Source organism: Myotis brandtii, unplaced genomic scaffold, assembly GCF_000412655.1.
Source record: "Myotis brandtii unplaced genomic scaffold, ASM41265v1 scaffold200, whole genome shotgun sequence".
Classification (NCBI taxonomy): Eukaryota; Metazoa; Chordata; class Mammalia; order Chiroptera; family Vespertilionidae; genus Myotis; species Myotis brandtii.
Genome location: NW_005357453.1, coordinates 2,081,762 through 2,092,438, shown reverse-complemented (window position 1 = coordinate 2,092,438; position 10,677 = coordinate 2,081,762). Strand labels below are relative to the sequence as shown.

Here is a 10,677-nt window from a genome sequence, read left to right as displayed (position 1 = left end):
GCCCTTCCACTTTCTCAGCGCTTCATCAAACAAGTCTCTTTTTCTTTTGTATTTTCCATGTTGCTTCCTATTCTGTCCCTGCTCCCAAGATATTTCTAATTACGCTTCATAGGAATAACCCCAAATCTTCACGTAGTTGAAATTCTGGAAGTGGAAGAAAAGGCCACTGAAACAGATCCACTCCTCCCAGAGTTCTCTGTGAGGTGAGGGCTACCGGCTCACCGCCCGGGCGGTGTGATTTTGTGACTATAGAAGCAACGTTTGCAGTGTTTTTCCCAGGAACATTCATGATAGCAGCTCCCTATTCCCATTGCTTGCCCACTGACACATGCCTTCTGATTCTGTTGTTCGAAAGGAAACAGGAAGAGCGAGTACAACAAGTGCGGAAGAAATTGGAGGAAGCCCTGATGGCCGACATCTTGTCCCGAGCTGCTGACACAGAAGAGATGGACATTGAAATGGACAGTGGAGATGAAGCGTAAGAATGTGGGCAGGTGGACTCACACCTGAGAGAGGGAGGCTTGGCCTTGAGATGTTCTCTTGCTTTCCTTCCGTCACCTGCCTCACGGGAATGAAAAGGCTCCACCTTCGCCTGGGTTGTGCTCTTGTGGGCCCCTCCCTGGGGTTAAGGACCACTTCAGTACTCGCAGCCTTTCGTTCTCATTGTGTGGGGCAGGCACAGCCCTGCAGCGCTGGCCAGGGACCTCGCCTCCTTCATTAATGAAGGGAGAAGCCTGCACAGTCCCTTAGAGACTCTGCCAGGGAGGGAGACATGGCCACAGGAGGTGGAGGTGGCTGTCATCGCCGCACATAGCTTTCTGGGGTCACTGTCTCCCCTTTAAAATTATGGCTGCAAAGTAGGCAAAATCCCGCCCTTTTTCTAGATTTTGTTTAGCATAGATTCGATGCAGGGAGAACGAGGACATTTCAAATTATAAATAACTTCCCTTTAAAAGTACAGATTTTGATCCTATCCTCATCTCACATAGCAGTTTCATGGACTTTGTTCCATTGGGTATATGTTCTCTTTAAATGATTACAGTCAGGTCTCAGCGTGCTTCTCTGCTTGCTTCCCCAATGTCTCTCCTGCTTCATTCCGCAGGCCTTGGCTTACTTTCCACCACTCATAGCTGATTATTGATTTGTGTCCTTTGAAGCCAACACTGAGGAGGGGGAGAAAGAGAGGGGCGGGAGGGAGGGAACGAGTAGAGTGAGTCCCAGAGTTGTGGCCCTGAAATTGGCTTTGAACCCTTCAGTCTGGGGATGTGCACCTCGTCCTGCGGTCACCCTTGTTCAGTGCCAGGTCCTGGGGACACAGTGAGGGACGCAGCCGTACAGCTCCTATGCTCACAGAGCCTACAGTGCAGTCATCTTACATGAACGCTCACATAACGATGCGATTACCAGCGTGTTATGTGCTGTCAGAGGAAAAACAAAGGTCCTGTGAGAGCTGATGGCGGGGGCCTAACGCCATGTGAGGGTCACAGGCCTCCCTGAGGAAGTGACATTTCTTTGAGCCTGAAAGATGAGGGGATGTGTTGAGCACTTTTTATGTACAACACGTTACAACTAAATGCTAATCGAGGCTTTAAAAATGTGGTGCTCAGTGAAATTTAGCCTCTAATTACTATCCTAAGTTTTGCTGACCGCACCTGCGAAACCATTGACTGACTGGTTTTCTGTTTTCCTTTCAGGTAACTTTGGCTGACGTTCCCCAAGAGCAAATTCCTAGAATTGAACCAAAACGTTTCCACTGGGTTTTGCCTGTAAGAAAACAAATGTACCCGAGCACATAGCTTTTTAATAGCACTAACCAATGCATTTTTAGATGTATTTTTGATGTATATATCTATTATTCAAAAAAATGATGTTTATTTTGAGTCCTAGGACTTAAAATTAGTCTTTTGTAATATCAAGCAGGATGAAGCTGAGCTTTGGATGCCAGGTGCAATCTACTGGAAATGTAGCACTTACGAGAACTATCTGTCTGCCCCCAGTTTGAATACGAATGAGTACCAAATAAATTTCCCAATGAAAGATTATTGTGACTTCACTGTATATAAGCAGATTTTTATACTTTATTGAAAGAGGACATCTGTACATTCTTCCATCATCACTGTAAAGACAAATAAATGATTATATTCACAGACCGATTGGGATTCTTTCTGTTACCGAACACACCCACCTGTCCTGGGCCTTCCCGGCTTCCATTCAGCTGTGATCCCCGGGCCTTAGGTGTGAAATGGAGCTGGGAGGGAGGCAGTAACACATTTGCAACAGGCATCGTGAGGACTGTGTGTTCACCAGAATTCTCAAGCTTCATCCAGCGTGTGTCCTTTTCCCCCTTGCCTCTGATGAGTGCTTTTGTTTGTTCTGTGAAAATAAGTCGTTTTCTTCCCTGGAAAAGGAATCCGTACACAGTGCCCTTCGGTGTGACTGGAAGCCCACGTGTGGTGTTCTTTCTAGATCGTTTTGCATGTTCCAGTGTCCACCAGCTGACTAAGTGAACGGTGCAGGTCAGACCCTCGGCCGAGAGAGGCAGCTTTGCTTCTAGGCAGGGTTGCTTCATGGGCCAGATTGCCATACTCTACTAGTCAATACCCGGCCTCCCGAGTACTAACAGTTTTTTTTTTCCCTGTTCAGACTCATAAGTGTAACTTCATTGCCACTTAAATTCCTTGATATATTTAATTACTAAAATCGGCATTTGTTATTGAATTTTACAAATCAAAACAAGTTAGTCTGATGCTAGAGAAAGGAGGCTGTGGTTATAAGCAAACTTAAGCACATTTGGAGAAGTAGAGCAAAAATAATGTCTTTCTTTGGACGGGTTTATGTACTCCTTAACTCTGAGTTCTTTTGAAATTAGACCCAGAAATGATGTGGTCAAGGATGTGACCACTTCCATTAAGTGTCACTTGTGCAGCTGTTGCCACGACCTGCAGTACCCTTCCGTTCCCGAGGAAGGGAAGGAAGAGAAAAAGTCAATAACACGTACTGGCTAGGCTTGGGCTGCTGTCTCTCTGGACCTTATGCCAAATTCCATAAGAAGCTTTTCTTGGAATTCCTGATTTATATTCAGCGTTGATCTCTGGGCCGCCGGCACCAAGGTCCTGGAGCAGCCCTGCTGGTGGATGAGCAGGGACACATGCAAACGCTGGGAGACTTGGCAGAGGGGCTGCCCTGGCCGACACTCCCCATGGGGTGTCAGAGAACTGGTCGGACTAGTTAGAATGACGCCCAAAGGCTTTTCTTAGCCTCTCCCAAGTCCATGGTTCTTAATTGCGATCAGGTTTGGGTACTTTGATCTTGGTGAACGTACGTTCTTTTTACAAAGCAATCCAACCAAGGTATATGTGTTTTCATAAACAGCTTTTGTAAAAGCAACACCGCAATGTGCACATGTACAAAACTTTTTCGTTCTTCTAGACTTTGCTCAGGTGGAGAGCAGGTGTGAAAGCCATTGCATGGTGTCCAACTGGGGACCAGATCATAAGTTCAGGTGTTCCCAGGATCCCCACAGGATGACACAACCAAAATCAAACTCCTTGTCTCATCCTCACAACTGTCACCGTCTTGCATTCCCTAACCCACGCTAAGGCAGATCATCTGGTCCAGTTGCCAAGGCAGAGCCAGAAAGGATCCAGGCGCCACTCCCCCCTTGCCTCCAGCATCCCATCATCCTGTTAGAACTGATAACCAACCGCACTTCTCACGTTTGCATCTCGTCTCCATCCCTGTGGCCACTGCCTTCATGCAACCTTGCCTCTCCTCTGGGCTTTCAGTGCATTCCTTTAAAAAACTTTTTTATTTTTATTTTTTACCTGTCCCCCTTCCCTCCCCACCCTTCCTTTTTCTCCTCCTTAGAGCCATCAGAAATGGTCCTTAAAGCAAATGTGACAATATCATTTCCCATCTCAAAATCCCTCACTTAGCTGTATATATAGTTTAGAATAATTTTTCAGAGTGAGCACTTCGAAGTGAGAGAACCTGTGTTTGAACCCTGGTTTGCCATGTGTGTGACTTGTCAGGTTACTTAATCTTGAGCGTGTTCCTCGTCGGTGACACAGGAATAATAATACCTACCTCAGAGTCATGGTGAGGGCTGCATGGGATCCTGTTTAGTGGGTGTTGGGCACAGTGCCTGGTGCACAGTGAGTACTGCCATGCGAACACATTAGTGTGGTCCCTCAGGTGTCATTTTTGTCACTTCCAAGACAACCCTTATCCTCTCAACACCCCAGCCCTCGCAATACTTATTTTCTGCCTCAGCACTCCGTTTATTTCCTTCGATGAAATTGTCTAAATCTGGGTTTGGTTTATTTGTTGGCTTCTTACCTATCTCTCTGCTAGAATGTAAGCTCCACAAGAGCAAGGCTGTGCCTGTCTTGTCCCTGTTCTAACCCCAGCGCGTAGCCTAGCCTGGCACACAGTAAGCACTCACTCGATGGCCTTTGTTGAATAAATGGAAGACTGATCAACAGGCTCTTCATGATCTGACCCCTGCCCACTTGCCTCGCTCCTCCTGCACTCTCCCCATCACACCTTCGGCTCAAGAAAAACTGCATGACCTGCTCCTTCCAAGTGCCCCTTGGGCCTCTGTGTCTTGGCACCTGTCATTCTGTCTGCCCGCCTGTCTACATGGCAAATTCCCGACCATTGGTCCCGTCTCAGCTCAGTGGCTACCTCCTCTGTGAAGCTGTCCCTGATTTCTCCGGGCAGATGATCTTTTTCCCTCTTCCAAGTTCCCACTGCACTTTGTAAATACCTCCAGGGAAGCACTTTACTGTATTGTATTATACATTTTTTTGCATGTCTGCTTCTACTTTGAGATTGTAAGCACCGTGACAGCAGAGATTGCATCTTTTCATCCTAATGTCCCCAGAGCCTAGCACAGTGCCTGGCACATAACAGTTCGTCAGTAAATACTTGTTGATTGGGTTTGTGATTGAACAAAGAGTCTTGCAGTTGGAAAAATGTTGCAAGATGTGCGTGCCCTCAAGGAAAGGAGTGCCCGTGGTGGCTTCGTTTGTTCTCGAGAGGAGACCTAAAAAGCATTATGTACTCTCTTTGAATATAACATTACTTGTTTTGAATTCTAAAAATAAGTTGACTAATATAGATCTTCATAAATGATTACAAAAGATTAAAAAGCTTTGTGACCTCTCAAATGCTACAAAGTCCAAAATAAATATTTGCACTATTAGTATTTCCATAGTAAATGCTATGCGAAAATGTACAGCAATAAATTTTGAAGCTTTAAAAACGTTTGTGTAAGTCATCTTCAATGACTTAACCCGGGAAGGACATCTCTGGCCTGGGTTTCCCAGACACAAGGGGAACCAGACTGGGATGTAGGGTCCCAAAGCTCTCGGGGCTTCTCCGGTGACACTGCTTTGATGGGCTACTGAGATGCTTGCTCAGCCCTTCTGGGGGCATTTCTAGTGAACAGAAGGCCTGAAGGCTTCTCCATGGGATCAGGTGCAGGCCACACCAGGCCCCGTGAGGCCATAACCTCCAGGCCCCCACAGGACGGCCATCGCTCCCTCACCCTGCTGCCTTCACTTCCGGATGCAGATGTGTCGCCTAGACAACGTACACTTGAATGGCCTCTGCCAGGTCCCCAGGTGGGGCATGTACATCGGTCACTTACAGCAGGGTTAGCCGGGAATGGCTGAGGAGTTGGGAACTGGAGCAGTGGGCTGTCAGTCTGGACCCCTCGAAGGGCCTGGGGTGGACTTTAAAACTGGAAGCTACACACTGATTTTTCTGGAGGGGCACATGTACTAATAAGTTGCTTTGTGAATTATTTGGCTTTTGTTTTTATGGCCGGAGGACAAAGGTGTTTATTTCCTATCATTTACAAAGCGTTTTATAATTTGCAGAGCACCTTCACCTCTATCAATGTCATGTTTGAGTTTTAATCTATGACTAGGCCATGTAATATGCACATGTTATTACTCCCATTTAAGGGTTGAGGGCTCTAAGAACCAGGCAGGCTAACTGACTTCTCGAGCTGAGGAAGAGAGAGGGATTTGAATGGAGAGGCCTTCTGCTTCTAGAACATGCAACTTTCCAAACCTCTTCCCCACTCAGGTCTCACGCTGCCCTTCTGTGACAGAACATCACAGCTTGGTTTATAACGTGCAGTGTGACCATGGCTTATATAGGGCAGAGTGATTCTTTATCGGAAATCTGGTTCTTTTATGTGGAATAGTCAAAGCTTTTGCAGGGGCCTCTTCTGCTGAGAACTCGTCACTAGGGTTGTTCATCTTTTATTAGAGGTGGGACAGGTGCAGCTTCCTAGCCTCACAATGCTGGGAGTTATTTTTATCTAGGGGGGTTAGCATTTTTCTTCCTACTATAGGACTTGCCGCTTTTCCATCTCTCTCCATTTTCCTCTTTCCCATTTCTTCGTTTAACCATTCATGAACCTGACCCGGTGAGAAGTCTGGCGAGATGCCACTGGACCCAGACCCTGGGGAAAGGCTTCAAAGTGGGGTGCGTGCATCTAGGGCATGTGTGCGAGCATTCATTGGGGGGGGGGATATTTGACCTTTTAATATTTGTTTCATCTTGTCCGGACCCAGACCCTGGGGAAAGGCTTCAAAGTGGGGTGCGTGCATCTAGGGCATGTGTGCGAGCATTCATTGGGGGGGGGGGATATTTGACCTTTTAATATTTGTTTTCATCTTGTCCTTGACAGATTTTAATTTTTGAGTGTTTTATTAAGCACGTACTACATTAGGAGAGCAGTCCATATATATAATTTACTAGAGGCCCATGCACGAAATTCATGCAAGGGGCTCGGCCCTCGCAGCCCCGACTTCGTCTGGAAGGTCGTTCGACTGTCCGGTCTAATTAGCATATTACACTTTTATTATAGATAAGTATCCATAGGTTTGGGACACATGCTTCTGTGTTTGAAAGGGCTAATTACTTAAATAGTTTTGAGACCACTACTCCAGGGCAGGACTCCCCATCTGAAGTTCATGGATCCCTGAAGTCAAGGAGTCTGCCAACTTGCCATCATTGGCCAAGTTTTGTAACGATGTGCCCTGCTCTGGGGGTGGTGTCCATGGCTTCCGTACAGTTCTTAAATGGGGAAAATACATCACAGTGGTACATGGCAACATCCTTCATAAATGGAAGCAACCCCTTTCCTTAAAACAACAACACCGGTGATTTCTTTGGGATTGGAACCTGCTCTTGGGAGAGCTATCCTGAATTTTGCTGAGTGGACAGATATTGCTCCGACAGAGAGAGAGCCAAAGCAAGGGCTGTGTGTGCTGGGGAGGCCATGGCCAGCTGTCCCAGTGCCTTGCTGATCACAGCATGATTTACACTAAAGGGCCTTGTCCCCAACAACAACCAGTTGTGTGCAAATAGAAACTTAAGGGAAAGAAGGCAAACAGCAACACGGCAGAATGTGCTCTTTATGATAGGAGTGAATGCCTCCTCATAAAACCTTCCTTTCTCTGTGCCTCCTCTGTCTTCCCCAGAATGCAGCGTCACTCAGATAATGTTATACATGAGAAAACCCCAACCTTGGTGCTATGCCTAATACTCTTTAAAACGATGATTGTGGTTTATCAGGCTGCTGTGAGGAGGGTGAGTTAGTCACCTAACACTGAACGCACACAACCCTGGGGTCAAACACAGCATTACTCTCTGATCTCTGCTTCATGTCTCTGGCCCCAGGAGAAGATCTCTGTTTTTAAGAGCTCATTTGATTAGATCAAATAATCTAATACAGAGAAGCCAGGATATGCTTTCTTTTAAAAAATATATATATTTTATTGATTTTTTACAGAGAGGAATGGAGAGGGATAGAGAGTTAGAAACATCGATGAGAGAGAAACATCGATCAGCTGCCTCCTGCACACCCCCTACTGGGGATGTGCCCACAATCAAGGTACATGCCCTTGACCGGAATTGAACCTGGGACCCTTCAGTCCATGGGCCGAGAGAGAAATAGAAACATCAATGATGAGAGAGAATCACTGATTATCTGCCTTCCGCACGCCCCACTTTGGGGATCGAGCCCGCAACCCAGGCATGTGCCCTTGACCAGAATCGAACCCGGGACCCTTCAGTCCACAGGCCGACGCTCTATCCACTGAGCCAAACCAGCTAGGGCTTTGAGGGGCAATTCTGTTTGCCACATTGTTTGCTACAGATTACAGAAAAATCAGTCTCAAATGGTTTAAGAAATGAGGAGGGTTACAGTAAATGCATATGCAAGGCAAGCCCGGGGAGGACAGATCCCCACAGACCCTCAGGGCCCGGCCTGCTTCCGTGCAGTCCTCTGGCCTCCCTCCCGGTATTCCCTCCATCCTCTTCTCAGCAGCAAGACGGTTCCAGGGGACATGTCAGCACGTGACAATGGCCAGAGGAAAAAGATAGACTGTTTCTTCCTTTGCCTGCTTTTTACAACCCTCCCTCCCCAAACATTTTCCCTCACATCTCATTGGCTAGAATTGGTACCATGGCTACTCCTAAACTACTGGCTAAGAAAGGGGGTTGGGATTATACCAAATGGCTTATATTAATCATATGGAAGTGATATGACTATTGGGCGTCAACCACAATACCTGCTTCAAACTGCTAACTAGTCTTTTGTGTAATAGGTCCCCACCCCCCTGTTGGCCCCCTGGCTTGGGGCTGTCATTTTTACTGGTTTCTCTGTAGAGTTAGGTTCTTTTTCTCACAATCAGTTCAAGTCCTAGATTTTCTTTAAGCCCAAGAGCATTACATTTCTTTTCTGTCCAGTGCTTCCCTCCCTCCAACCTATCCCTTCTCAGTAGCATGACTCTACCTGGCACATTGTATATGACTCCATATTGCCTCTTCCTCAAATTTCTCATCTTTTTTTTATGGTAGGTTTTGTTTTATTTATGTATTTATGTTTTTATGTATTTATTTAAATTCTTTATTGTTTAAAGTATTACATAAGTCTCCTTTTTCCCCCTTTGACCTCTCCCCAGCTACTCCCACCCCCAGCACATGTCCTCACCACCCCCCTATTGTCTGTGTCCATTGGTTATGCTCATATGCATGCATACAAGTCCTTTGATTGATCTCTTACCGTGTCCCCCCCCCACCTCCCACACACACCACCTTCCCTCTTAAATTGGACAGTCTGTTCAATGCTTCTATGACTCTGGCTCTATGTTTGTTCATCATTTTATGTTGTTCATTATATTCCACAAATGAGTGAGATCATGTGATATTTATCTTATTCCGACTAGCTTATTTCACTTAGCATAATGCTCTCCAGTTCCATCCATGCTGTTGCAAATGGTAAGAGTTCCTTCCTTTTTACAGCAGCATAGTATTCCATTGTGTAGATGTACCACAGTTTTCTAATCCACTCATCTGCTGATGGGCACTTAGGCTGTTTCCAAATCTTAGCTATTGGTAAATTGTGCTGCTATGAACATAGGGGTGGATATATCCTTTCTGATTGGTGTTTCTGATTTCTTGGGATATATTCCCAGAAGTAGGATTATTGGGTCAAATGCAAGTTCCATTTTTAATTTTTTGAGGAAACTCCATACTGTTCTTCACAGTGGCTGCACCAGTCTGCATTCCCACTAGCAATGCATGAGGGTTCCTTTTTCTCCGCATCTTCTCCAGCACTTGTCGTTTGTTGATTTGTTGATGATAGCCATTCTGACAGGTGTGAGATGGTACCTCATTGTCGTTTTGATTTGCATCTCTCAAATGCTTAGTGACTTTGGGCATGTTTTCATATGTCTCTTGGCCTTCTGTTGGTCTTCTTTCAAAAAGTGTCTATTTAGGTCCTTTGCCCATTTTTTGATTGGATTGTTTATCTTCCTTTTTTTAAGTTGTATGAGTTCCCTGTCTAATTTCTCATCCTAACTGGGTTATACGTGCCTCCAGGACATGAGCAAGGACTTTTCAAAAGAGTCAATTTGGGGATGAGATTGTCAATTTAGTACGTGACATTAGCTGCAAAGTTTGAACGCACAGTCCTCTTCAAGACCACTTCTGACACTAACTGCAAGTTCAGGGGTTCCCCAGACCACCCTCAGTTATATGCATGACTATGGCTGATTGCAGGGAAAGGACGCAGACTAACGTCAGCCAAAGGAAGAGCAGAGTCTGGGAGGGTTCCAAATGCGAAGGCTCCACCGTCCTCTCCCGTTGAGTGAGGACACGCTGCCCTCCCAGCATCAGTGTGTGATAATACGCACAGGGTGTTGCCAGCCAGGAAAGCTCACCTGAGCCTCTGTGTCCAGAGATTTTTGCTGGGGCTTCACTATGTAGGCATGACTGATGGGTTGATTGACTGATTGCCCATGTGGGTGAAGTGTCTCCAGGTTGACTGATACAGCTTGACCCAAAGCACCCACTTCAAGTCACATGGTTGTGACTGGCCCCACCCTAAAATGTAGTGTGACTAGGCCACACCCTAAAAGACACCTCTTAACTGTGGCATAGATTACCTTCCAGAAGCAGAGGCCAATAGCCAGTCCTCTCATTGGGCAAGGCCAAGTTCTTTCCTACATACTTTGTGATCAGCATTTTAGTAGCAGATGCTAACTTGGTTATTACCAGGGTCTTCGGCAAAGCTCTGTTGATGACCCAATTCATATTTAGATATTCTAGAATGAAAATACTTAAAGAGCAATGAGCATTTGGTGCCATTCC

At 46.0% G+C, this 10,677-nt stretch overlaps 1 protein-coding gene across 1 annotated transcript in view; it reads left to right on the top strand.

The window, feature by feature from the left end:
- The window catches only part of MBD2 (methyl-CpG binding domain protein 2), a 33,335-nt gene extending 31,186 nt beyond the window's left edge, over positions 1 to 2,149 (top strand). Inside the window, exons 5-6 of the mRNA XM_005865267.2 lie at positions 356 to 478; positions 1,695 to 2,149. Of these exons, the coding sequence (XP_005865329.1) occupies positions 356 to 478; positions 1,695 to 1,698 (127 nt within the window). The 3' untranslated portion in view covers positions 1,699 to 2,149. The remainder of the gene's footprint in view (positions 1 to 355; positions 479 to 1,694) is intronic.
- Positions 2,150 to 10,677: the final 8,528 nt, after the last annotated feature.